The sequence below is a fragment of the Lupinus angustifolius genome, chromosome LG15, assembly GCF_001865875.1.
Source record: "Lupinus angustifolius cultivar Tanjil chromosome LG15, LupAngTanjil_v1.0, whole genome shotgun sequence".
Classification (NCBI taxonomy): domain Eukaryota; kingdom Viridiplantae; phylum Streptophyta; class Magnoliopsida; order Fabales; family Fabaceae; genus Lupinus; species Lupinus angustifolius.
In genome coordinates, this window is record NC_032023.1 from 1,925,416 (window position 1) to 1,953,115 (window position 27,700).

General features: G+C 33.1%; 2 protein-coding genes across 2 annotated transcripts; one reads left to right on the top strand and one right to left on the bottom strand.

Annotated features, from left to right (window-relative positions):
- LOC109327601 (subtilisin-like protease SBT1.8) lies at window positions 5,473-8,249 on the top strand. Its single transcript, XM_019560776.1, has 2 exons — window positions 5,473-7,138; window positions 7,500-8,249. The coding sequence occupies exons 1-2, from the start codon at window positions 5,476-5,478 to the stop codon at window positions 8,159-8,161; spliced, it is 2,325 nt and encodes a 774-aa protein (XP_019416321.1). The 5' UTR covers window positions 5,473-5,475; the 3' UTR covers window positions 8,162-8,249.
- On the bottom strand, window positions 21,042-22,743 carry LOC109327928. Its single transcript, XM_019561105.1, has 2 exons — window positions 22,477-22,743; window positions 21,042-21,317 (listed from the first exon to the last, which is right to left on the bottom strand). Exons 1-2 carry the CDS (start codon window positions 22,669-22,671, stop codon window positions 21,054-21,056), a joined length of 459 nt encoding a protein of 152 aa, XP_019416650.1. The 5' UTR covers window positions 22,672-22,743; the 3' UTR covers window positions 21,042-21,053.

A 27,700-nucleotide genomic window follows, 5' to 3' on the forward strand; every position in this document is an offset into this window, starting at 1 on the left:
GTATCAGGTTTAGGGCACATCACAAAGGACAATATATAAAAAGGAATAGAATGTGTCTTTTGTTAGAGTTTGACATAAAGGAGACAAAAATATATTACATATTACCCGTCATTTAATTTAATTATTATTTACATTTAAATATAACTAGCTGAAATTGAAGATGTTCCCTAAAAATTAGTTTGTAACCAGTGGTGACAGATCTTAAAGAAATGGTTAGGAGGGGCAAGAATATAAGATTAATGGAGTAACACAAAATATAGATAATTGTTTAACAATTTCAAAATAATATTTCAGTTCTAAATAATAATAATTAATAATTAAAGATGTTAAAAAAAGATGTACATTAATTTAAAGTGTCGCTCTTCGTTAAATACTTCGACTCATCGATGATTAAATTAAGGATATAATTTTCAGCTATTTATTTTTAATATAAATTATCATGTTGTCTACAAGAAATTCATCTTCTATTTTACTACATAGTTTTGTTTTATTTTGTTGTCTTTGTTGCTGAAAATGATCTTCCTCTAGTAGCTAAACCATAATAGTTAAGATAAGAGAATAACTTAATCAAACAAATAATATATATTTACTTTTCTCATATAGTCAATGTTCAAATTAATTCAGAGACGATTGAGAGTTTTTATTTTCTCAAACATGAATGACTAACAACATCAACAATAAAACATTGAAATTAACATATCAAGTAATCCGCCTCTTACTCGCATTGAAATTCATATGGTAGAATTTTTGCACAAAAAATACATATATTATTTATATTAAATGTTTTATAAAAATTCATAGAATCTTAAGACTTTTGCTGCAAATTTGACAAAGACAATATTTATCTATAATATATTTTATAAGTATAAAATCATTATGAAATTAAACAAAGTAATAATATTATAAACAATATTAACATCTACATATATAAAATGACTTTATCTATTATCTATAATTTTTAAAAGGACTGTACAATTTACAATTTAAAAAAGTATAAATAATATTTTAAAAAATTGGAATAAAAAATTCGGGGGACAGTTGCCCCCACCTGTCTCCAAGAAGTTTCGCCCCTCTTTGTAACTAGATGAAATCTGAAAATGTCAAAAAATACATATAATATTTATTATGTAGTTATTTATTAATTAGAGTAATTAAGTACATAAATAATTTAAAACCATAATCTTCCACCCTTCATTTTAATATTTTTTATGATTAGATATGCAATATTTTATAGATAAGGTGATGCAATAAAAATAATAAGTGTTTTAATTGGAAGCTATTATAATTTTTTAAAATTTTGAAGGGAAAAGTTGGAAAATGATTTATTGAAAGGTATGTTCACTTTTTAAACAATACTTTTACGTATTTTCTGAAAAGAAGTTTCCAAATATTATAAACTCATTTTTTAAAAGCTACACCATCTTCTCAATTGTTGTTTACTGAACAACATATTAATTAAATAAAAAAGCTATAAGCTCGTATTTTCGAATAATACCACTTCCCATAAAATAATGAAACTTATCACTAAAATTCCACCTAAACATCCTCCCTCTTATACCAATAAAGGGGGAGAGATTGGTGGACCTTATACCATGACCCTCATATGATTTTTTAGAGTATTTTTATAGGAGAATATTGATTACATTCTTAGAGTCTTGTACATTGTTTTTTACCTTTTTTTAGCAACAACAACGAGTATCATTTTAATTCTTACTTCAGTATCACAATTACACCACATCTTTCTATTTTACAATAAAACCAATTTTCTTCTATCCCTTTTAAAAATAAACTAACATTTATAATTGAACGTCAATGTGAATTTTGAATAATAGAAAATTGTAATATATTTTGATACTATAAAAATTCTTACTTTGTGCCACATCAGTATAGATGTTAAAGGTTGTGTTCAACAAAACTAGTTTATAATTATAAGTTTATAGTGAATAGTCGTGAGCTTATAGTTTATAGTTGTGAAAGTAATTGAAAACTTATAACTATACAAATAATTTACTAAAATATATATGTTTAGTAAAAGTAGATAGCTTTGTAACTAGTTGATATATGCAAAATGTCTAAAAATAATAATAATATAGTTATTTATTTATTAATTAAATAATTATTAATTGGAATAATTAAATATATAGATAATTTAAAATCATAATTTTCAACCTTCATTTTAATATTTTTCATAAATGGATATGTAATATTTTACTTATTTGGAGATAGGGTGGGACAACTAAAATTATAAGTTTTTTAGTTAGCATAACTATTATAATTACTTAAAATTTTGAAGGATAAAATTGTTACGCGAATTATTGGAAACTACTTTTACTTTCTAAGCAATCCTTTAAGTAGCTTCATGAAAATATGTTTCAAACGCTATAAGCTCATTTTTAAAAATGCTATGAGCTCATTTTTTAAAAGTGACAAATTCCCTTCAATTGTTAATTACCCGAATGACTCTAGTAGCTTATTAACTGAGTTAAAAAGCTATAAGTTCGCATTGCCGAAAAATACCAAAATAACAATTCCCATAAAACAACAAACAAGTTAGCACTAAAATTCCACCTAATCATCATCCCTCTTGTATCCGTAAAAGGAAAATACCGATTTCATTCTTATTTGGGTCTACACATTATTTTATATTTTTTTATCACAATAGAAAACATAACTCTTATTCTTATTTTGATTCCATAATTACCCTATATTTTTTATTTTACAAAAAAAAAGATTTTGTGGATCCCTTTATGTCTATGGGATCGGCGATGAAAATAAACTAACATTTATAATTGAATGTCAAGGCGAAAATTTAAATTATAGAAAATTATAATAAATAATAAATTGATCCTATAAAAAATTTATATTGTGCCACATCAATATAGATATTAAAGGTTATGTTCAACAAAACTAGCTTATAGTTGTAAGTTTGTAGTGAGTAGTCGTGAGTTTGTAATTGTGAATGTAACCGGAAACTTGTAGATGATACAAATAACTTATTAAACTAGAGATATTCGATAAAACTAGCTTTGTAAATAGCTAACATATGCAAATATCTAAAAAGTACATGCACTATTTATTTATTAATTGGAACAATTAAAAACATGGATAATTTTCAATCCTTCATTTTAATATTTTTTATAATTGGATATGTGATATTTTATTTATTTGGAAATAAGTTAAGACAACAACAAGAATAAGTTTTTTAATTAGGATAACTATTGTAATCATTTAAAAATTTGAACGATAAAATTGGTAAGCAAATTATCAGAAACTACTTTCACGTTCTAAACAATACTTTAAGTTTGTACTTTAATAATATTTACGGAACGACTCTTGTAGTAATAGCTTATTGACTGAGTCAAAAAACTATAGGTTTGCATTGCCAAATAGTACCAAAATAACATTGCCCATAAAATAACAAACAACTTAGCACTAAAATTTTACCTAATCATCCTCCCTCTTATATCCATAAAGGGAGAGATTGATGGACCATATGCCATGACCGTCATATAGTGTTTTAGAGTATTTTGTTAGAGAATATTAATTACATTCTTATTTAGGACTAATATATTATTTTATAATTTTTTTTCATAATAATTAATATCATTTTTATTTTTATTTTGGTATCACAACTAGTTATGTTTTTCTTATTTTTACAATAAAAACAATTTATCTTTCTTCATTTCTGCCTTTGGATCCACATATTCCAATAAGTGTAAAACATCATTCTTAAGAAATAAGAATTCAACATCATCGAATGAGGGAATAATTTTCTTATTTGAAGAAGAACAACGTAGGAATGAATTGATGGAGACACTACTCTTTAGATTATATTTTATTTTTTAGAATATCTTCATATCAAAGGATAAATTATCTCATTCAGTACTAAAATCATGACAAATAATCTATTTTTTTTAATTTTTAGAAATATATTTTTTATAAAATGATTAAATTTAACATATATTATGATTTAAGTGACCAAATAAAATAACTTATCTCTTCGATTAAAAATTGACACATATGAAGTAAATATTCACATTTGGAAATTGACCTAGTAATCTCATTCTCAAGTTCTCAACTAATGCACAGAAAACAACGTGGCAGGGGATAAAGAAATTAAGTGAGAAAAAGTTGATTGTAAGGATTGCATCATTTGCTCAAAGTTTGGACAATCGTTTTTAAATAACACGAATTTTAAATTAAAAGGGAAATATTATAATGACTCAAAATTAGATAAGATTGAGGGAGAAAATGTGTTAAGATTAAAGGTCAAAGAGGATTTCAAAATTTCACATCCTAACTTGGTAAGTTGGTATTTCATCTTATCGTGAATTAAAATATTTAAAATAAATCTGAAAATCTTTGACTAGGAATAAGATGAATTTAATTAATACATATGAATTATATGTCTAAATTCATCATTCAAATTGTATGTCTAAATTCATCATCCATCTTAAATAAAATTAATACATATTACTAATAGACAGATCATACAAGAATTTTACTATGATATTACATGAATATTATATTCTTTAAATAATATAAAGTATTAAATTTATATTTTTAATTAATGTATTTATTAAAAACAAGGAAACGTATTTAGTTTTCCAATAATAACATGATATGATCAGCAACTGCCTACCTTAAACATTGTACACTTATTCAACGACTATTTTAACTAATTAAATTATATTAATAATACATATAATAATTTTATAAATGTAACTAATATTATTTTTTATATAAAATTGAATTATTAAAAAAATTCAGTGGGTCATCATGTCATATCTATTATGTTCAAGGTTTGAAGTGTTATTACATGATTTTAAATTTTACATATACTAATGTGCAGCTCACACTTCATGTCTGCCGACCCATATTTTTATTTTACGGTATAAATATTCAATTTTTTTATATATTTTATTTTGAAGTAATATAATATTTTGTTTTTGTTTTGAGTGTACTTTATATTATATTTTCTATATTTTGTGTATTTTATATTATATATTTTCGTGTTATGTGTACTTTATATTATATTTTTTATATTGGGTTGTGCTTTATATTATACTATTTTATTTATTTATTATAATGTTAAATTTAAGGTGAGAATAACAATTAACATGTTGTTGGTTATACATGATTATATGATAATTATATTATATTTTGATTTTATATAGTAAAAATAAACTAGTTTGACTCATACACTTGTAGAATGATAGAAAAGTAAATGAAGGAAATAAAAAAATCAATTATTAATCCAGTGCTAGAATATGAGGAAAGATATAACTTTTAAAAAATTAAATTTATTTAGTTAAAAAATAATAACAAATTTGGACCCCTATATACGTGTCATTCTATAGTATGAGTGTTGGATTCTTCAATACTTCACTGTAGACTGCCCATCTTTTTTCATTATAAACAGATAACCGCCTTTCCACTCTTCTGTATCCCCATTCCATTCTCAAACTTTCTCCTATGAGTTTTATTTCCAATACCATGTCTCCATTTTTTGTTCTCATCATTCTATCAGTATTGTCTTTGTCTTCTACAATATCCTTAGATTCTAAAAGTACCTACATTGTTCACATCAAACATCAAAACAAACCCGACATCTATTCAACCTATCATGAATGGTACACTGCCACTCTCTCTTCTCTTTCTTCTCTCTCCACCACCGACTTCGACTCCAATTCCAACTCCAACCCCTTACTCTACACCTACACCACCGCATACAATGGTTTCGCCGCCTCCCTCACTTCTCAACAAGTCGATGAACTTCTCAAATCCGATTATGTCATCGGAATCTACCAGGACACTCTTTATCAACTCCACACCACTCGTACCCCTGAGTTCTTAGGACTCCAAACACACTCAGGTCTACCCAAAGGACTTGTTAATGAAACCCTCAACAAGAGTTTATATGATGTCATCATAGGAGTTCTCGACACCGGAGTATGGCCAGAATCTAAAAGCTTCAATGATACTGGATTCCCGGCTATTCCTAAACGGTGGCGTGGAGAATGTGAAAGCGGAAAAGATTTTGCTTCCTCTTTGTGTAACAAGAAGCTCATTGGTGCCAGAAGCTTCTCTAAAGGCTTCTCCATGGCAATGAAAAATAAGAATGATGAAGGCAGTGAGACAATAATTAAATCCCCAAGAGATACGGAAGGTCATGGGACCCATACTGCAAGCACTGCTGCTGGGTCCTACGTGACTAATGCTAGCTTTTTTGGTTATGCCAGCGGCATTGCTCGTGGTATTGCCCCACAAGCACGTGTAGCTGCCTATAAGGTTTGTTGGGCAGATGGTTGTTTCTCATCTGACATCCTCGCTGGCATGCAACGTGCTATCGAAGATGGCGTTGATGTATTATCTCTCTCTCTCGGTGGCACTTCAGCTCCTTATTTTAGCGATGCAGTCGCGATTGGAGCTTTCGCTGCCATAAAGAAAGGGATATTTGTGTCGGCCTCTGCTGGGAACAGTGGTCCCACACCAGAATCAGTTTCCAATGTGGCACCTTGGATTACGACTGTTGGGGCTGGGACCTTGGACCGGAATTTTCCGGCTTACGCGGTTCTTGGGAATAAAAAGCAGTTAACTGGTGTTTCACTTTATAGCGGGAAAGGAATTGGGAATAAACCGGTGAGTTTGGTTTATAACAAGTCAAGTAGCTTATGTACGGCTGGTTCACTTGACCCAAAGTTGGTTAATGGGAAGGTGATGGTTTGTGACAGGGGAAGTAATGGACGAGTGGCAAAAGGAGAAATTGTTAAGAAAGCTGGTGGGGTTGGTATGATATTAGCGAACACGGCAGATAGTGGGGAGGAGTCTATTGCGGACAAACACGTGTTGCCGGCTGTGGCAGTCGGGAAAAAAGATGGAGATACGATTAGGGAGTATGTTGGGTCAGATCCAAACCCGACAGTGGTTTTGAGTTTTGGTGGGACAGTTTTGGATGTTAAGCCGGCGCCAGTGGTGGCGGCATTTAGTTCAAGAGGGCCAAATACTGTGACGCCTCAGATTCTGAAACCAGATATTATTGGTCCTGGGGTTAATATCTTGGCTGGGTGGACTGGTGTTGTCAAGCCCTCTACATTGCTTACGGACACTCCCACATCACCCTTCAATATTATCTCAGGTATTGTATTATCTTTCATTGCATATCCAATTCTGCATATTCTGCACCAAAACTGGGATTGCATACCATGTAACTAACTTTAATAGAGATATGGTATCCCAAATTATGTGCATAAGTTGTCATGCACCAATGAAAATATATAAATTAAAAATCTTAAACCTTCACTATTATTACTGATTTTTCTTAATTATCATTGAGTGAGTCAACATATGGGAGATGATGTAAGAAATCAAATATTAGTTCATACATTCTATTGGTTTGTTTATTACTTTACTTGAACATTGTGAGACATAATTCTATGATCGTGATTTTTGGTTTTATTTTTATTGATTGTGTCTGGTGTGTTTTGGGTTTATTGCAGGTACATCTATGTCTTGTCCACACATTAGTGGTTTGGCTGCATTGATAAAGGCAGCACATCCAAAATGGAGTCCTAGTGCAATCAAATCTGCCATAATGACAACAGCATATACCCTTGACAACACAAACACCACACTCCATGAAGCCTCAGTAGGAGCCGTTTCCACTCCATGGGCTCATGGCGCCGGCCATGTCGACCCACAGAAAGCACTTTCTCCTGGCCTTGTCTATGATGCATCAGCCAATGACTACGTCACATTCTTGTGCTCATTGAACTACACCCTAGAGCATGTTAAAACAATTGCTCAGAACCCTAATGTCAATTGTTCTAGGAAATTCTCTGACCCTGGCCAACTCAATTATCCATCATTCTCAATCTCATTTGGAAGTAATAAGAGGGTTGCCCGCTACACACGTACCTTGACGAATGTTGGTGATGCCAATTCGGTCTATAATGTGGCAGTCGATGGGCCATTGACAGTCAATATAATTGTGAAACCTTCTGAGCTTGTGTTTGGGAAAGTACTTGAAAAGAAAAGGTACACTGTGACATTTGTGTCTAAGAAAGATGTTGCTATAAAGGCTGCATTTGGTAGCATCACATGGAGCAATTCACAACACCAAGTTAAGAGCCCGATTGCTTTTACTTGGTCAAGCAAGTGATATACTTATTTGAACTTGTAACCAACACATCATAACATTATTATTAGTTGGACAAGTAGAAGATTATGTATTTTTTCTTTAGCAATTTTAGAAACGATGCAGCCAAGGGATGTTTATTTTCTTTGTTTTGTTGTCTTTACCCAGTAAAACTATTATAAATAATATCAATATATTTATCAAAACCAGTCAACATTCTCATATATACAAATTTCAGGTTAAACTCATCAGAAGGAGCACAAAACAACATTTCCCCCCAAGTTTTCTCTGTTTCTTCTTCTTTTAATTTGAACACAAAAGTGAGTGCAATTAAAAAATAGAAAAGACCTCAACAAAGTGAAATTGTGAATAAAAGTTTACTAGCATTTTGGTGTTTTAACTAGAATTTCTACTTATTTTGTACACCAAAAAAAGAAACCTAAAAACAATTTTTCAATAATAATTGGTAAAATGATGGCTTCAATTGGCGACAAGTGCTAAGAGAGAGGAAGAGAATACAATTACATAAATTGAAAAAAGGAGCTTCGTTAATTAGATAAAGATAATTAAATTGAAAATAAGAAGGAATTGCACAACCAACTCGATTCAATATAAAATCAGAAATTGATCTCAAAAGTTTATATGTTTTGAATTTCTTTTGTAAGGAGCTAACTGGTTAGAATCAATTTTTTATCAAACATTGAACTAAACAAAGTCTGATACACTTATGTAAGAATCATTTTGTTTTATAAATTTCCTTAGATTAAAAGTTTACATTATACTCAATTCATTAAAGCTTTTATATTTTCTTATTCATGAGGATTTTTGGCTCACTTTATACAATCTTTGTCCTTTTACAAAGCATTTCCATCTTGTGACATATTCTAGCAATCTAACTTGTTACTCGTTCAATGCTCTTCATAGAATGCATAAACTTTGGAATTGGACTTTCTACTTTAACTCTTTGTCTTTCAAATATGTCACTACCTACTAGTGTCATTAAAGTTCTTGTTCCATCCAGATAAAATGATTCCATGTCTTGGTCGGGATATGCCTCTCGTTACAGATCGAATACTTCACTAGACATCATGTTATGATCAAATCAGCCGGACAACACTGGGAGGTAAGTGGTTGACCAGACACCATCTACGGGCCAATACATGGAACATATCTTTGCCAACCACTTGTTGTACTACCAATACAAGAATGCCATGCCCCCTGAAACAAACATTTGCTACATGCCACTTGCAACTCTCACATAACTTCCTGCTGTACGACAAGGATATGCCCAAGTTACGGTTGCTAAGCCTACTACAGACTATAAGTCAATTATTCACAAAGTATGAACACGCCAGAGCTGCTTGATCATTTCTCCCTTGGTCAACGATCACATTTACCCCTTAAAGGCATCGACCATGTCCCCTTTGGTAGTGGTCAACAATGATCCCCCAAGGCATGAACCACGTCATCCTTGGCCTGCAATTACTATTTCCCTCTTTGGTCACAGATAACATCCACTTCATCATGTTTCTGAGTTCGTCATGTGTGTTTTCTACTATATTTGAAATTAATTAAATTAGGCATTGTCTGAGTTTTTGGCTTCATACAATCACTCGTCAAATCTATCCAACTTCAATTATTATCTTCGAGATTCATAAGTACTCATCAAGTTTCACCACCAGCCAAACATTCACTGTTCAAACTGCAATATTCAGATTTTATTACCTATGCTTAGAAGTTGTTAGCCTTCAATTGGCTGAGCATTATTACTTGATGATTTAATATGCAAAGGGTCAACACTAAGATAGAGCAAATTTAATAAATGATATCTCATTCATAAAGGCACTAAGGCCAAAAATACAAGTTCTCTCTATTACAAAGGCACATAGGTCGAGATATCCTATTCCTATATATCTTTGTTGGGGAAAGGTAACTTGAAATTTTTATCATCATCCTCCTCAAGGTAGAGCTCACCCCCTCAACATAGTTGTTGATGTTCATCCAGTAAAGTTCATCATCCGGATGAACCAGACGGACCTACCCCACGACATTATCCTAGGAGGCCCAACAAAGTCGGCCAATTCAAACTTCTCAACTGTTAAACCCTCTTTCTCCTTGGCCAGAGTCATCTTATCATCTTCTAGGACCAACATCTTGGCTCTCATAGCTTCCAACTCATTCTCCAACTCCCTAATATCATGCAAATTGTGTGTAATGCAGCTCTAAGCCTCTGAGCATCGACCTCTGCCACCTTCAAATTAGAACCCAACTAGGGAATCTCTGAATCCGCTTCATCAGCCTAGACAGTCATCACTTCTAGTTCCTTCTTCGTGGCATTGGCGACCCTTTTTGCACCATCATGCCAATAGCTAGTCCTCTAGTTGTTTCAGCTCAATGGCATGAGCATCTTGCAAACCCTATAACTTGAAATCATTGCAATCTCGGAGGGCCTTCTTTGTTGCATTCTCAACCCTGTCGACAACTTTATGTGCTTCAGCCGATTCAACATGGCAATCCCATCAAACATCTCACTTGTCGTCAGGGAGAATATGTTCTGATCCACCACCTGATAAACCACATAATCAATAAAAGATAGGCTAGTGGAGAAGGATCTAGAAGAGGTCCCATTCTCATGCATGTGGCGTTCGGTTGTGGGCAGAGCAGATGGGGAAGCAAGAGTGTTAATCAAAAGCTTAATTGGAACTTCTACAGTAGATGAAGGAATAGGGACAACTGAGTTGGCCCTTCTACAACTGGTCGGGGAAGAAGAGGAGACATGGTTCAGTCCTCTATAGTCGGAGGAGGAAGATGAACAGTCACACTTGTATATTCGTCAAGAGGAGGTGTAGGAAGCTCGGAAGCTTGTTGAGAAGAAGAAGGTGTCATGTTCGTTTGACCATATGAAGAGGCTAGAGAATCCATTCTTGGACACTTCAAGGCTGAAGCTCCATCCCTGATCCTCAAGGTCATAGCCCTTGACATGCGGTGCATGTTCTTACACCCGCTCATCTCGACTATAAATAGAAAACAAAACATTTCAGAAAATCAAGCAAAGATACATAAAAGAAAATAAAACAAATAGCATGTAAGACCTACCCACATTCATAATAAAGGATGTGTTCCCTATACAAATAGGTGCAGGGTAATAGGGTATTCGCCTCGATCCACTACTTGATCTCGACAACTACTTCCAAATCCCGAGCAGTGAAGGCATTCTCCTCGAAGATTTAAGACCGATAATTCTTTTAGTGATGGTTTCCATTCCAAGTAAAGGGAAATCAATTTTCCCCAGATTGCCTGTACACCCATCGTTGGTCGTTTCCCCACACTTCAACCTAGTAAAACCTATCATTCTAGATCTTGATGGAAGACTCGAATGGAGTAAACAATGCCCACCCATTCTTCGCCTAGAGGCACATCCACCCCCAGCGACCATCCATCTATTCGTATGTGTTGGTGTTGTGTGCTTCACGGAACATCTAGAAGAATAACTATATTATGCAATGAAACCACTGGACTTGGAAGAAAAGGGTTAAGACCCGGATAAACCTCCAAGCATTCGAATGCAGTTGAGAATGAGCCACCTGAAGATGACCAAGGACAAAAGTGCACCATCCATCTAAGGGGAGACGAAGACCGATCTTCCGAGAGTATATCTCATACATGTAAAAGCTATGGGATCTTCATTCTCCTCTATTAGATTAAGGCAGACCCACTCATCCCTCCTCGGACTTTCACAATAAACTTGCCCTTCTGCCTCCCACTCACAAAGTGCACGTTGGGGTGAGTATTGTAGGAGAATGCACTCTTCGTGCCCAGGACCTCTCGATCAACCCAATCGTGGCGCTCAACAAATCATTTCCCCGTTGTTGACCTATCACTAGAGGAATCGTCATAATCAGAAGATAAGAGATCGGCTAAGACCATCAACCACTCCTTTCATGGAACCACCCGACCTACTGGCTCATTAGGTCTCCTAACCGTCTGACCCCTCTGGTTGAACTTAAAGCTAAAGGTAGACAATGATAAGCTCAAAGAGTCCTTACCAACCACCCAACATTTTTTTAGAACAAAAGTGGGGCCCTTTTGCTTATGACATCGAGAGGATGAAGCGGAGAAGTATGGTGGAGGTCCGGACAAGATCTTGGCACTACTGTCATTAGACTCATCCCTGGAAAAAATCACCATGATAATATGAATAAAGGAAAGATAAAGTTACCTATAAGTTTGGATAAGGAAAAGACTCGAAGGTATAATGGCAGTAAATGGATTCTGACAATAAGACATATCTTGAGTGGAGGCAAAGATAAATAAATTGAAGAGATGACCCTCCTATTTATAAGGGAGGTTCGAGAGGGCCTTCCTTAAGCCCAACCTCATACACACATCTTAGTCGTCCAAAAATACTAGAGTACTCACCCAATGGTGGACACCGAGATCTGTGCGATGGGAGATCAAGAGGCTAGCCGAATTCCATATTGACAGCCCAAGAACTCTCAAGTACTCCTCTAATGGTCGGCATGAAAATCAAGGCCGAATGATGAATGAGACACTGAAAAGATGGCTAATACGTCAAAAAGACAAACATCCAGACCATGTGTCATTAATGTGCTCCCATTCTACAAACAGAACAATGGTTGAGATGCACCCGACCAACCACATGTCATAAAGTCGGAAGCCCTCATGGTGACTCACATGTAGAGCCCTGAACCTTAGCAGACACGGAAAGCCAATAGATGTTCAGACATGGCGTTCATACGTCATCCCCGATCTTGATCGCCCAAACCTCAATCAGACCACATCTAGAAAGATTGAAGTCTACTAGCACACCCAATTGGCCATACTAATAGACTTGGGATAATTGTTTCATTCCAGTTAACCGAAGACCGAATACTTCACTAGAAATCATGTTATGATTCGATCAACTGGATAACACCAGGAGGTACATGGTTGACCAAACACCATTGTACGGGCCAATATGGGACTATATCTCTACCAATCACTTGTCACACTGCCAATACAGGATGGCAACATCGCTTGCAACAAACATTTGATGCATGCCACCTGTAATTCAACTATTCACAAAGTACGACCATACTAGAGTTGCATGACATGGTAAATGCAGCCCTCTACTTGTCTAGGACCAATCGAAAAGCCCAAACGGTCAGCCATGCCAGCAGCATCTGCCAGGAAATATTCCATGCATTCCTCCACTATAAATAGAGGAATCACCCCAGAAGGAACCATCTTTATTCTCATATCTTGAATTCTTATCAATTGCTCTATATTCTCTCTAACCTCTCACCTGATTCATATAGTGACTTGATCGTTGGAGCACCTTTTCATGTACCTCCGCCAGTGGGTCCAAGCTCAGATCAAACACTTTAAGAAGGTCTTTTTCCCGACTATGCTATTGACTGGCCAACCACTCAACACCACACTAAAGAATAGTTCTCATTTAAAATAATTTGATGGATGTCAAAATATATTTGCATATAGTTATCTTGAAACTTTTTTCATATATTGTTTGATCTGCATCATATGATTTACTTTTTGTTGCCTCTCTATTTCTGCTATTATAATTATAACATGTTCATCTCCATTGTGCATCAGGATAGAATGCTTGCATTGCATTAGTTTATGGTAACTGTGTTGTGTGGTAAGTCTACACTTGTGTCTGTAGAAATCTTATGAGTTTAATCAATTAGTAACATTTATGTCACATCCACTTGTTTTGCCAATACTTCATAGCTTGTAGCTTTTGTTTGCTTTATTTTCATGTTATTACTTAAACCTCCCTCATCTTCATTTCCCAAATTGGTTTGGTTTTAGAACACTAGTACTATACAATTAAAAGAAGTTGCAGCAGAAGTTGGAAGCTTCTTTAAAGAGATTCTAACTTCGTCTTACTTAGGTAATAAAATCCCAATTATATAGATCGAGATGTAACGTGGACTACCTAGTGAGGTAAGACTTGGAAATGGGTGTTCTTCTTTAGGAATCAGGAAATTCATAGCAACAGAAGTGTTGTATTGACGCTCCAAAATCTCCTTTGATAATTGTTGTTGTGCCAAAACTGTTAAAATATATTTTGATAATTGATCTAGCAAAGAGTTAATGAAAGATTTAGCAAATGCTTGCTAGAGTTAAGTGGTTAAGGAAGATTTGTGGTGATTTCTTGTTGTATAAATATTAGTATACCCTGCAATCATGACTTTCAATATACTGTATCATATTGTGATTGGGGAGCCTCCAACTTGTGTTTTAAATTTGTGGTTGTGGTTATTGTGATTACAGTCATTGTGGTCGTTACAATGCAGATTGTGGTCATTCTGGTATGAATTATTTTGTAAGTAAAAAAATATTTTTGATATCAATGCGGTAATGATGCAATCGCATCCTTGTGATTCGGTGCCAAAGCAAATTATGGTGTGATGCAGTTGCGACGTTCACCGTGATAAGTGCCAAAATGATCATATTTTATACACTCTCTTTATGGCACTTTAAATACTTAATCAACTCAAATTAATGAAATTATACTTATGTAAGATTAAAACTTGTTTAAATGGTCAAATGTCACCTCTAGAGTGTTTTGTAGTCTTAATCCAGAGGAATAATTGCAAAAGAAGAAATTCTAGACAAAAAACAAGAATTCATCCATGACATGCTAGAGTAAAATTGTGATAACTCCTTCATTTACGTTGGATCGAGCGGAAAGTTTGATATGTTGTTTCTAACTGATGGGGCTTCAATATGAACGTTCAGATCGTCGAAATGAGAAAAACTCACTGCGTTGAGTGCAGGTTTTCGCGCTGAGCGCACACAATACCAAAAATCAGCATTTTGCCACTATTTCGTCTGCGCTGAGCACATGAAGGTACGCCCAGTGCAAGTGGGTGCATTGAAAGGTCGCCATAAGCTAGCTAGAGATGCGATAAGCGCATAGGACAGTACTAGAATACTCTTTAAGGACTTCCAACTCGAACCATGATATATACACTTTGTAATAATAATTGGTAATACCTCTTTTCTGAGTGTCTAAGATAGCTTAGTTCGTTTTAGTATGGGATCGAAGGGTAAGTATAGAGGAGTTAATTTATGCTCATTTGTGTATGGTTCTACCACTCCATAAGTTGTGTTTTATCTCTATCTTAGTTACATCTTGTGAACATGAGTAGCTAAAACTCTTATTTGGATTGAATTTAAAAGACCTTGATGTATATAAAGTGATTCACCATTTATTCATGAAGTTTTGATTATATTTGAGTTGTGTATTTACTTTATACTTGCTTTAAGTTTGTTCATCTTATTGCATGATATTAGAATAAGTTGCTTTGATTTTTTCTTCATTATTTTGAACTTACATAATTCAGCAAATAATACATTTGCATGACATAGACTTGTATTATTTGTCATTTCATGCACTTCAGTTTTTGGTATCTAAACATAAAACTAATGACGGGCCAATATGGGACTATATCTCTACCAATCACTTGTCACACTGCCAATACAGGATGGCAACATCGCTTGCAACAAACATTTGATGCATGCCACCTGTAATTCAACTATTCACAAAGTACGACCATACTAGAGTTGCATGACATGGTAAATGCAGCCCTCTACTTGTCTAGGACCAATCGAAAAGCCCAAACGGTCAGCCATGCCAGCAGCATCTGCCAGGAAATATTCCATGCATTCCTCCACTATAAATAGAGGAATCACCCCAGAAGGAACCATCTTTATTCTCATATCTTGAATTCTTATCAATTGCTCTATATTCTCTCTAACCTCTCACCTGATTCATATAGTGACTTGATCGTTGGAGCACCTTTTCATGTACCTCCGCCAGTGGGTCCAAGCTCAGATCAAACACTTTAAGAAGGTCTTTTTCCCGACTATGCTATTGACTGGCCAACCACTCAACACCACACTAAAGAATAGTTCTCATTTAAAATAATTTGATGGATGTCAAAATATATTTGCATATAGTTATCTTGAAACTTTTTTCATATATTGTTTGATCTGCATCATATGATTTACTTTTTGTTGCCTCTCTATTTCTGCTATTATAATTATAACATGTTCATCTCCATTGTGCATCAGGATAGAATGCTTGCATTGCATTAGTTTATGGTAACTGTGTTGTGTGGTAAGTCTACACTTGTGTCTGTAGAAATCTTATGAGTTTAATCAATTAGTAACATTTATGTCACATCCACTTGTTTTGCCAATACTTCATAGCTTGTAGCTTTTGTTTGCTTTATTTTCATGTTATTACTTAAACCTCCCTCATCTTCATTTCCCAAATTGGTTTGGTTTTAGAACACTAGTACTATACAATTAAAAGAAGTTGCAGCAGAAGTTGGAAGCTTCTTTAAAGAGATTCTAACTTCGTCTTACTTAGGTAATAAAATCCCAATTATATAGATCGAGATGTAACGTGGACTACCTAGTGAGGTAAGACTTGGAAATGGGTGTTCTTCTTTAGGAATCAGGAAATTCATAGCAACAGAAGTGTTGTATTGACGCTCCAAAATCTCCTTTGATAATTGTTGTTGTGCCAAAACTGTTAAAATATATTTTGATAATTGATCTAGCAAAGAGTTAATGAAAGATTTAGCAAATGCTTGCTAGAGTTAAGTGGTTAAGGAAGATTTGTGGTGATTTCTTGTTGTATAAATATTAGTATACCCTGCAATCATGACTTTCAATATACTGTATCATATTGTGATTGGGGAGCCTCCAACTTGTGTTTTAAATTTGTGGTTGTGGTTATTGTGATTACAGTCATTGTGGTCGTTACAATGCAGATTGTGGTCATTCTGGTATGAATTATTTTGTAAGTAAAAAAATATTTTTGATATCAATGCGGTAATGATGCAATCGCATCCTTGTGATTCGGTGCCAAAGCAAATTATGGTGTGATGCAGTTGCGACGTTCACCGTGATAAGTGCCAAAATGATCATATTTTATACACTCTCTTTATGGCACTTTAAATACTTAATCAACTCAAATTAATGAAATTATACTTATGTAAGATTAAAACTTGTTTAAATGGTCAAATGTCACCTCTAGAGTGTTTTGTAGTCTTAATCCAGAGGAATAATTGCAAAAGAAGAAATTCTAGACAAAAAACAAGAATTCATCCATGACATGCTAGAGTAAAATTGTGATAACTCCTTCATTTACGTTGGATCGAGCGGAAAGTTTGATATGTTGTTTCTAACTGATGGGGCTTCAATATGAACGTTCAGATCGTCGAAATGAGAAAAACTCACTGCGTTGAGTGCAGGTTTTCGCGCTGAGCGCACACAATACCAAAAATCAGCATTTTGCCACTATTTCGTCTGCGCTGAGCACATGAAGGTACGCCCAGTGCAAGTGGGTGCATTGAAAGGTCGCCATAAGCTAGCTAGAGATGCGATAAGCGCATAGGACAGTACTAGAATACTCTTTAAGGACTTCCAACTCGAACCATGATATATACACTTTGTAATAATAATTGGTAATACCTCTTTTCTGAGTGTCTAAGATAGCTTAGTTCGTTTTAGTATGGGATCGAAGGGTAAGTATAGAGGAGTTAATTTATGCTCATTTGTGTATGGTTCTACCACTCCATAAGTTGTGTTTTATCTCTATCTTAGTTACATCTTGTGAACATGAGTAGCTAAAACTCTTATTTGGATTGAATTTAAAAGACCTTGATGTATATAAAGTGATTCACCATTTATTCATGAAGTTTTGATTATATTTGAGTTGTGTATTTACTTTATACTTGCTTTAAGTTTGTTCATCTTATTGCATGATATTAGAATAAGTTGCTTTGATTTTTTCTTCATTATTTTGAACTTACATAATTCAGCAAATAATACATTTGCATGACATAGACTTGTATTATTTGTCATTTCATGCACTTCAGTTTTTGGTATCTAAACATAAAACTAATGTTGTGATTTTATAACTCTCAAACTGAATAACATGTGTTACTAGACATAGAGATATGTTTGAATGTTCATAAAACTGAATTTTATCGTTGTTGTTATTAGACATAAATCTACTTTTGGTAAAGTGTTAGTATAGATCAAAACATAGGCGGCTAGTACAATTGAGGTGTTGCATTTTTACTCAACTTACATGCTTGCATAACTAGACATAGGAACGTGATTTTGTAAGCCATATTGCTTATTTTTACGTAACGAAGTCATTAGACTATGTCTTTCTTGCATAAGTTGCTAAATTGACTATGACATTATCTTTTAGTAATTTTGAAGTTATTGTATGGAATAATCATTACTAAATGAATTGCTTTAAAAATCAGGTGTGTACAAATAGTAAGTGTGAAGTTCAATCTCAACTCTCTTTATTATTTTTAGTTTACTTGTGTCATCAAACAAACAAACTCTTTGAATCATAACTTAAAATAATAATTTTTAGTTTATATTGCAGCCACGTCACGTTATGCAGTTTGCAATTTGAAACAGTGACTCCAGTAACTTGGGAGGAGTTCCATTGTTATTGGAGTATGAGAATAGTGAAGAATCACAAGTGAGACATCATGTCTTAAATCAAAACTATAAGTCATTAATTTCATATGATTTTTCTACTTATAAATTCTTTCACTTATTCCCTCATATTCAATATATGACTTCACATTTGAATAAACCCAACAAAGTAACATGTACACCACGAGGTACTGATTGTGGTATAGTGAATGTGAACATACCAACAAATGGAGCTGAAATTGGTAAGTCTGAGTTGAATACTTGAATTTAAGATGTTGCATTGAACCTCAGTTATAACTTATAAGCCATGTAATAATGTATATATGTTCTATCTGTATGTCTCTAACGAAATTATAATTGATGTTCTTGGCAGTACCATCAATTATGGAAGTGAACTACCATTAGCTCAAGGAGTAAAACTTTGGCTAATTCTGCACCTGAGGATGTTGGAATGCAATTTTTATTCATAAGAGAGAAAATCTTGTTGGAAGTTGATTTGTTGGAGGTCATTAGTGAGAACTTTTGGGTGTGAAATCAAATAATATCATAAGTCCTACATAGGAAGAATTTTGAAAAAAGATCACAAGTCTCACGTTGGATGGTGGAGGACCTTGAAAAAAATATATGTTATAAGTAGAAGCATCATCCCTTCATATTTTTCTTGTCTCAAGTTAATTATATTCTTACTCGACTTCTTCTTTATCCCCGATAATCTATGTTGACGTATTTTCGGCAAATTTCTCTCTCTTTCTTTCTGTGACACTAGAATTGGCACAACTATTCAGATTGTGAGAAAATAGAATTGACACGGGTAGTCATATTGTGGGAATTTCGAGAACTAACACAGACAGTTATATTGTGGGAAAATAGAATTGGCATAAGTAGTCATAATTTGGGCATTTCAAGAATTGGCATTGGTGGCCATATTGTTGTGATGGGTGTATTCGAGATTGGTTCTTACAGTGCAATAAGAATTGGAGAGCTGAGCTGTTTTATCTTGGGGACGGCGTGGTTAATAGTTTTCTTCACATTTTGGGCAATGTCATGAAACGTTTTAAAGAGAGTGACATAGTCATGACTCAACCAATAAATATTTTTTCGTGTCATTTAGAATTGTTGCAAGTTATGGTAACAACAATTTTATACCAAAATGAATTCTAGAATACGTAAATTTTAAGTGTTATTTTTTGTACTACCAATAATATCTCGTAATGAATTAATTCTTTTAGGATGGTTACTGTCCCTCCCACAAATGTTATGTCAAGGAGGTTTTAAGTGTTGTTGGCTTCAATGTTCTTATTAAATAAATATCCAATAAATTAGGTGGGAACAAAAATCTTATTTCCACAATGTTTGATATTAAAACATGCTCATAAAATGTGGTTCTGAGAGTATGATAGAGTGTATGTTGCTTCAATTTGCAGCTTAACCTACAAGCAATTCCATATAATCCTGGGCTGGTTTTTTCTTAAACTAAATATAGGAAAATCCCTTTTTGAAAAAGATTAATAAGTCAAGGTGGCCTTTATATTTATTTTGATGGGCATGGCTGTTTTAAAGTGGGTGAATCAATAACAAAGTATGAGTTAGATTCATTAAGATATAATAATTTCAACTATTTACCATGTTCAATGGTTTAGATTGATGCACTTTATTTTGATACCCATCTTGATTTCATCCATGTGGTACTCTTTTGGATACTATGAATACATAATTTATTTGGTACACTGGAAAATAAAACAAACACTTACAACTTAGAGATATATCTATTTGTTAGATTTCTAAACTACTAAGCTCTTAGATCAATTGAGGGGAGTTGTTTTAGTTTAACTAGAAGTTTAGAATCCAAACCATTGATAATATAGTTGCATTTAATACTTGATAGATAAATATTTGTCACCTATATCCATGGTTAAAAAATGTATGCTGTTCTGATTGAATTAAAAGATTAAACCAGCTTCCTTAATCAAAATCATACAAAAAAATAAGATTTTCCTTAATAACATATGAAACTGTTACCCAAAAGATGGAGAATCAAGAAAATAATAGTTCCGACTCTTTTTGCACATACACATTTTCTATAACAAATTTTTCATGTTTTAAATTGTTAACCGTGTTACGCAATGTGATTGTTGCCATAACGCTTTAGTTGCGGCAACAACCACAAACACCTTAGGTTATAACTGCAAATCGGGCTACATTGCAACCATGATTTAGAAGTCATTTACAAACAAAAAAAAAAAGTAAAAAATGAAAATTTAAAAACTTGATAACTAAAATTACAAAGTAATTAACTATTAAAACAGTCATAACATACAATTTATGTACAATGATGAAGTCATAAGTTTGGAAGTTCTATCATCAAATTTTTAATATTTAAACTATCAATTTATTATAATTATCTTCAAATACATCACCCAGAGATAGAAGGGAAGCAACTTTCTGAACGAGCCAAGGATTGTTGGGCTAGACCCTCATTGAGTGGTGCCATTGATGCAAATGAGTTAGATCGAAGGGGCCTCTTTGAAGTGTCTAGACTCCGGCGAAGGACCCTGCCCATAGCTCGAATCGGGTGCTCTATTTTGTTCGAAGAAGTGGCTGACCTGAAGTCGGAAAAGAACCTGGTGTGCCGGTTCAATGCTTCTTCAGTACTGATGAGTCTCTCTGACCTTTTTACCTAGATAAGAAGTGCTAATCACACATCAGTTTCACTTCCACGAGAAAACATGTATACATTGACAATATAAATTGTTATTACATTATTCATCATTACATTCATATATTATAAATGATATCGTAATTGTGTATAAATATTAGATATTACACTCTTTGTTAGAGATGTTGAAAAATACAGAAATGCATGAATTCATGTTTATAACAAACTTTACTATGAAAGGGAGCAACAAATATAATATTGGTTATGAAAACTAATGTGTCTATGATTAAAATTGTTTATGTTCACTTTTACACTTACATATATTAAATCATAACAAGCAACAAAATCAATCTTAATCATCTATTTATAATATGTAGAAATATCATGACCAAATTTATTTTAATAACTACTTATTTCTTGTAGATTTTTTCTAGCTCACTTATTCTTCCTGGACAAGGATCTGCTATCTCAAATGATATCTCAAACCATATATCAGATTAGTGAAAACATGTCATATCAATTAAAAAATTAAATATTATTTTCTGTTTTTACTTCAATATCATTAGTTCGGAAAATAGCTTTAGACACAGTTTAGGACAACAGATTCTAGTTTCTCTTCACCTCCCATTTTCTCATCACTAGGGAGGAGAAAGAAATTTCTTGAACATCACTTCATTTTCATTCTCTCTCTTTCAACTCTCCCCTAAACCAAATTAAAGAAAGATTCTATTTCTCATCGACTTCTTTACTTTTATTCTCTTTCTCTTCTATTTCCACTCTACCAAAGAAAGCCTTAATATTACTATCCATTTTCTCGATTCCTACATCTAACTACCAAACCATCAATATAGCCCTCTAAATGGACCTTGGGATGAATTTGTTCTTTTGACAATAAATTAGTTTTAATATCCTCAAACCTCAAGATATCATGATACAAAATGTTTAGATGAAGATGATAGAAAGTCGATCAATACAACAACTTTATCATCATGTGATTAATTTTATAGAAAATAATAGAGACTTTTCACCACACATCTTACATTCATAATAAAAGGCTACAAAATATGAACAAGGGTACATAAAATCAATTGAACCAAATTATGATTGCACAATAAAAATTGTATAAATATGAGATAAAATACGTAACAATAATATGTATATATAACATTGTTGATGTCACCTCATCTTTCACTGCTTCCACACATAGACCACAGAGCCATCGACCATGAAACCTATTGCGTAGGCGTGAGATATATGCAAGGGTGCATTCCTCAGTGAAGCCACATGAATCACATTTGACACATTCAATCTCGACCTGCGCCTGTGGAGGAGTTTTGTTTGTAGTAAGGTGAGATTCTGACCCTAGAGTTGTCATTGCTTTGAGAAGATACAATATAACATCACCTATTACAAATATACAACATATTTTTTTTCAATTTCTATAGGGTCTATACTTCATAGATCAAATTTGTTTATAACTTTATCACAATATATACTTTTCTATAAAGAGGATCTATACATTTAAAACTTTCTATATATTAGAGATTTTCCTATTAGTGCAATTTATTTCTATACAGTATGTGTATTGTTGGACCTAGGTGACACTCCAGCATATAAATAGAGAATAATCTTTTTTAGGTAAAAAGATTCCAACAAAGACTTTTCATAAACATAACAAAAATTGAACACAATGAAAAATTTAAGAATGTCAGAGATATACTGGGCCCTTGTTGTGTGAATTTTATCTTTAAGAAAAAACTTATAATTAGATCTTTATATTTGCAACAATTTCTAATTGGGGTGTTACCACTAGAATCCGATTAATACTTGTTAATGATGGGAGTGAATAGTTTAAGAAATTGAATGAAGGATGTTGTGGGTTCGATTCTCACTTACAGTAAATTTGAAGGAGAAAAAAAAAGAGTTATAATATGGTTTGATGGTTAGGGTGGAGAGGTGAAGAGGTTAAAGGTTCGAATCTCGCCTATAACAAATATTAACATACTAATATTTGTCAAACAAAAAAATAAAAAATATTTGTTAACGACTTTTAAAAAAAATTAATTTCTGAATAGATGTTGAATTCAAGTACTCAACATGAACCTAGACACATTTATATGCCATAGTTACATTTTAATGGATATAGTTTAATGGTTAAAATGTGATTTGTTGGAAAACCAGTAATTGTATATTATTATTTTATGAAAACTTAAATTGGTAGATAATATAATTAAATGTTCTCTAATACATTTAAATTAAACTTAAAACTTAGAAAATGTAAGTTTTTATTTTCCAATTAGTAGAATGGCAAATTCAGATTCAAACTTAGTTATATGTAATTAACATATATATTATAGTTCTATCTGATTTGAAAATTAGGTATATCTTTGTGTTGGTGATGTGCAAGTTGAGTGTAGGGGTTGGCTCATCTTTTACACTTTGTTTGGTTTAGAAAGGAAAATGGAAGAAAACAAAAAAGAAGGAAAGAAGGTTGATGGAATGAAAAAAAGTGGAAATTGAGGTGAAAAATTAGTTATTTGGTTTAAAAGAAAAAGGAAGGAAATGAAATTATAATTTTTCTCTCCTATTGTTTGGTTGTGCAAAAAGTAAAGAGGAAAGAAAAAGTATACTTATAAAATTACATAAACACCCTCAAATAAGAAATGTTATATTTATCTCATTGTTGTTGTTACAACTTTGTTTTTAACATGTAGAAAATATAGGAGATCCATTATTCATTCTCTCTTTGACTAAACTAACTCCAAGAATTATAAATATAAAAACACTTTTATAAACAAAACATTATGTAGAAAAAACATAAATATATTGATTTATGTATCACGTGAGAAATAAAAGTAACAATTAAAGAAAACACTTCTAAAAGAGAATAGTACGCATATATCACTCAACCAATCATAAGTTCAAAAAAAGAATTAAAACTGAAAATAAAATTAAAAACAAATGCATTTTGTTAGTATGAAAAATATTCATACTCTACCATACAAAAAGATTGAATAAAAAAATTAAATGGGGTTACATGTGTTAGAATTAGTGAAAAATTAAGTACATTATTTGCAACAGCAGTCAAGGATTACAATTATGTTATCCTATGAAGTTTTGATGAAGACAAAGATTTGAGGAAAGCTTAAAGATTGATTCAACTCAACAAATAACAAGCCGAAGACTCAAGGTCATATAGAATTAGGAAATTCCTTTATATCTTTTTACAGTTTTAAGATGATTGTTTAGTTTGAGTCTAGGTTAGGTAAACCAAGGATGAGAATCTCACAAAGTTAAATTTAAGTAAAACTTAAATTAAGAGAGTCTTTCATCCATTCATGATAGGTAGTATTCATGCACTTAATTTGATAACACATGATTTCATTGCATAAAAATATCACTTATTTTGAAATCACACTTTATGTATGCATACATCTCATAGAAGATTTTACCTTGCATCAAGAAACTCACTTTTCACATGGTTAATTGATTATTCAAGAAGTTAATCAATTAAATATGTTCCATAAACTTTTTATTAAGTTTTCTGACTTTAGATAATCGATTAAGTATCTTAGTAATCGATTAATGATTAATATCCAATAGAACTGAAACTGTTTTGAAATATGTTAATTGATTAACTGTATAGATAATTGATTAAGGATAGTTAAAATATGATTTATATATAAGGCTGTATTTTAACTCATGAGTAAGAATTAGGCATTCAAAATTTTAGATCATACTCATATCATACAAAAACTCTCTGCAACAATTTTCAAGTGAAAAAGTGTTAAGTTCTTAAGTGATTTTCAAAGAGAATAGTGAACTTGATTCACAATTTTTTCAAAGAGTGTTACACATTTTCATACACAAAAACCCTTATAGTCTTTCACTAATTTTTGTGTATCTTTGTGAGATTCTTGTGTGAGGTTTTTGTAGCTGATCATTAGAGTGATTAAATTGTACTTGGTGAGTGCATCACATTTAAACATTCTTGTTACCATTTGATAGAAGAATCACCCTAGTTGCAGTTAGGTTGATTAGTGTTGTTCACCGCTTATACAAATGTCTTGAAAAGAAGCAAGAATCAACTATGACAGAATCGTGAGTAGGTGGGGTATCTGAAAGAGGTGAGAGAAGGTCAAATCGTATTGCTTGGCTTAGAGTTTAAGAAAGGAGCGCTTGTAGAAGTGTCAAATTGGAAGCTTGTTTGTAATTGACATTAAAGTTTCTAGTGAAGAAAAATCTCTCAAACCAGACGGGAGGACTGTACGTAGTTTGCAAGTGGACCCGCAAACGAACCATGATAAAATTCTCTAGCTTTTTCTTCTCTACCCTTCTCTCATTTATTTTACGTATTTACATTCTTTAAATTGTTTAATGTATAGTTTTATTGATAACTGCGTGGGGCATTATGTGAAATTGATCTGTTCTAGTAAAGAACTAATTTACGGGATATCGATTGTAAAATAATTGTTTTCAAGAATATGTAGAACTACTAGGATAATCGATTAAGATTGTCGTTAATCGATTAAGACATCACTATCTTTGATCGAATAAAAACTTTGATAATCGGTTATACTGGTATTTTTTAGAAAGTAAAATTAGCCGGTAAAAGTGGTAACTTTGTAGCGCTCCACCTATGCACCCCCTCTAGGTGTGTTTATACTCTGATTGTACCAAACAAGTGGTACCAGAGCTAGTATGAAAGTGCTAGCTTGGCCGCTAACTTTGTTGATCCAAGGGATATCACGATGGGTTCTACCAACCTTTTTGGCAGTGATGGTGCATCCATCAATCGTCCCCCGGTTTTTAGTGGCAGGGTTACGCCTACTGGAAAGTTTGAATGAGAATCTATATCGAGGTCTTTGACATGAATATTTGGGAGGTCTTGGTCAATGGATCCTACATTCCACTTCATTTAGTGGAAGGAGAGACCAAAGAAAAACCAAAGAGTCTTTGGAGTGATGATGAGAAAAGAAAGGTTCAACACAATTTAAAAGCAAAAAATATTATCACTTCGGCTTTATCTTACGACGAATTCTTTAGGATTTCTCAATGTTATAGTGAAAAGGAAATGCGGGACACCTTACAAGTTACCCATGAAGGCACAAGCAAAGTGAAACTAATAAAATGAATCAATTAGCGATATGTAAAAGCGCTTTACTCATATCATAAATCATTTAGTTGCATTGGAAAAAACATTTGCTAAATGTGAACAAACTAATAAAATGTTGAGATGTCTTGACAGGAACTGGCGGCCAAAAGTGACCGTCGCCATGGAGTCCAAGGACCTCGATTTGATGTCGTTAGCTACCCTTTTTGGAAATCTCCAAGAACACGAGATGGACCTAGGGCATTTGTCTTTGCACGAGGAATCAGACAAGCGCAAGAAGGGAATTTCTCTTAAGGCTTCAACATCACAAACTCAAGAGCAGAAATTCGATGAAGACTCTGACTCCGATATAGATGATGAGACCTTGACCCTCTTACTCAGAAAATTCAAAAAAATCTTGAAAATAAAAGGAGAGATAAAGAGGTTTCAAATAAAGGATGGAAAAGACTCAACCCGTAGAAGCAAGGCTCCAAAGAACGCTCTACTTGCTATGAGCGCAGAAAAGTTAAGCATATGAAGTTCCAATGCCCAACTTATCTAAAAAGGTTGAGGGTTAGAAGAAGACCTCGAGGGACTTCAAGTCAAAGAAAGCATAGATCATATGGGACGTTCCCAAGGAAGAATCGATTTTAAGCACAACAGATGAAGATGAGCCAACAAAGCTATGTCTTATGGCACATACATCATATTCCACCAACTTATCAGATCAAGGAGAATCTAGTGAGGTACAATCCCTTCATTCTAGTTCATGTTCAGATAGTTCTGAAAACATGCCTAATTATGATGATTAATGTCCAATAGAATTGAAACTATTTTCAAATATGTTAATGGATTAATTGTGTAGATAATTGATTAACTTTATAGATAATGGATTAAGGACAATTAATATATAATTTATATAAGGCTTTATTTTAACCCATGAGTAAGAATTAGGCATTCAAAATTATAGATCATACTCATATCATACGAAAAATCTCTGCATCAATTTTCAAGTGAAAAAGTGTTAAGTTCTTGAGTGATTTTCAAAGAGAAGAGTGAACTTGATTCACAAATTTTTCAAAGAGTGTTATACATTTTCATACAAAAAAAACCCTCATAGTCTTTCACCAATTTATGTGTATCTTTGTGAGATCTTGTGTGAGGTTTATGTAGCTGATCATTAGAGTGATTAAATTATACTTAGTGAGTGCATCACAACTAAACATTCTTGTTAGCCATTTGAAAGAAGAATCACCCTAGTTGTAGTTAGGTTGATTAGTGTTCTTCACTGTAACACCCCAGTTCTGACATG

What these genes read in the sequence shown, in the direction of transcription:
- LOC109327601 (XM_019560776.1), top strand. Translation starts at nt 5,476, where the DNA reads ATGAGTTTTATTTCCAATACCATGTCTCCATTTTTTGTTCTCATCATT. An exon ending in ACCCTTCAATATTATCTCAG is followed by an intron (nt 7,139 to 7,499) that starts GTATTGTATTAT and finishes GGTTTATTGCAG; the next exon opens with GTACATCTATGTCTTGTCCA.
- LOC109327928 (XM_019561105.1), bottom strand. Translation starts at nt 22,671, where the DNA reads ATGACAACTCTAGGGTCAGAATCTCACCTTACTACAAACAAAACTCCT. An exon ending in TGGAAGCAGTGAAAGATGAG is followed by an intron (nt 21,318 to 22,476) that starts GTGACATCAACA and finishes CTTCTTATCTAG; the next exon opens with GTAAAAAGGTCAGAGAGACT.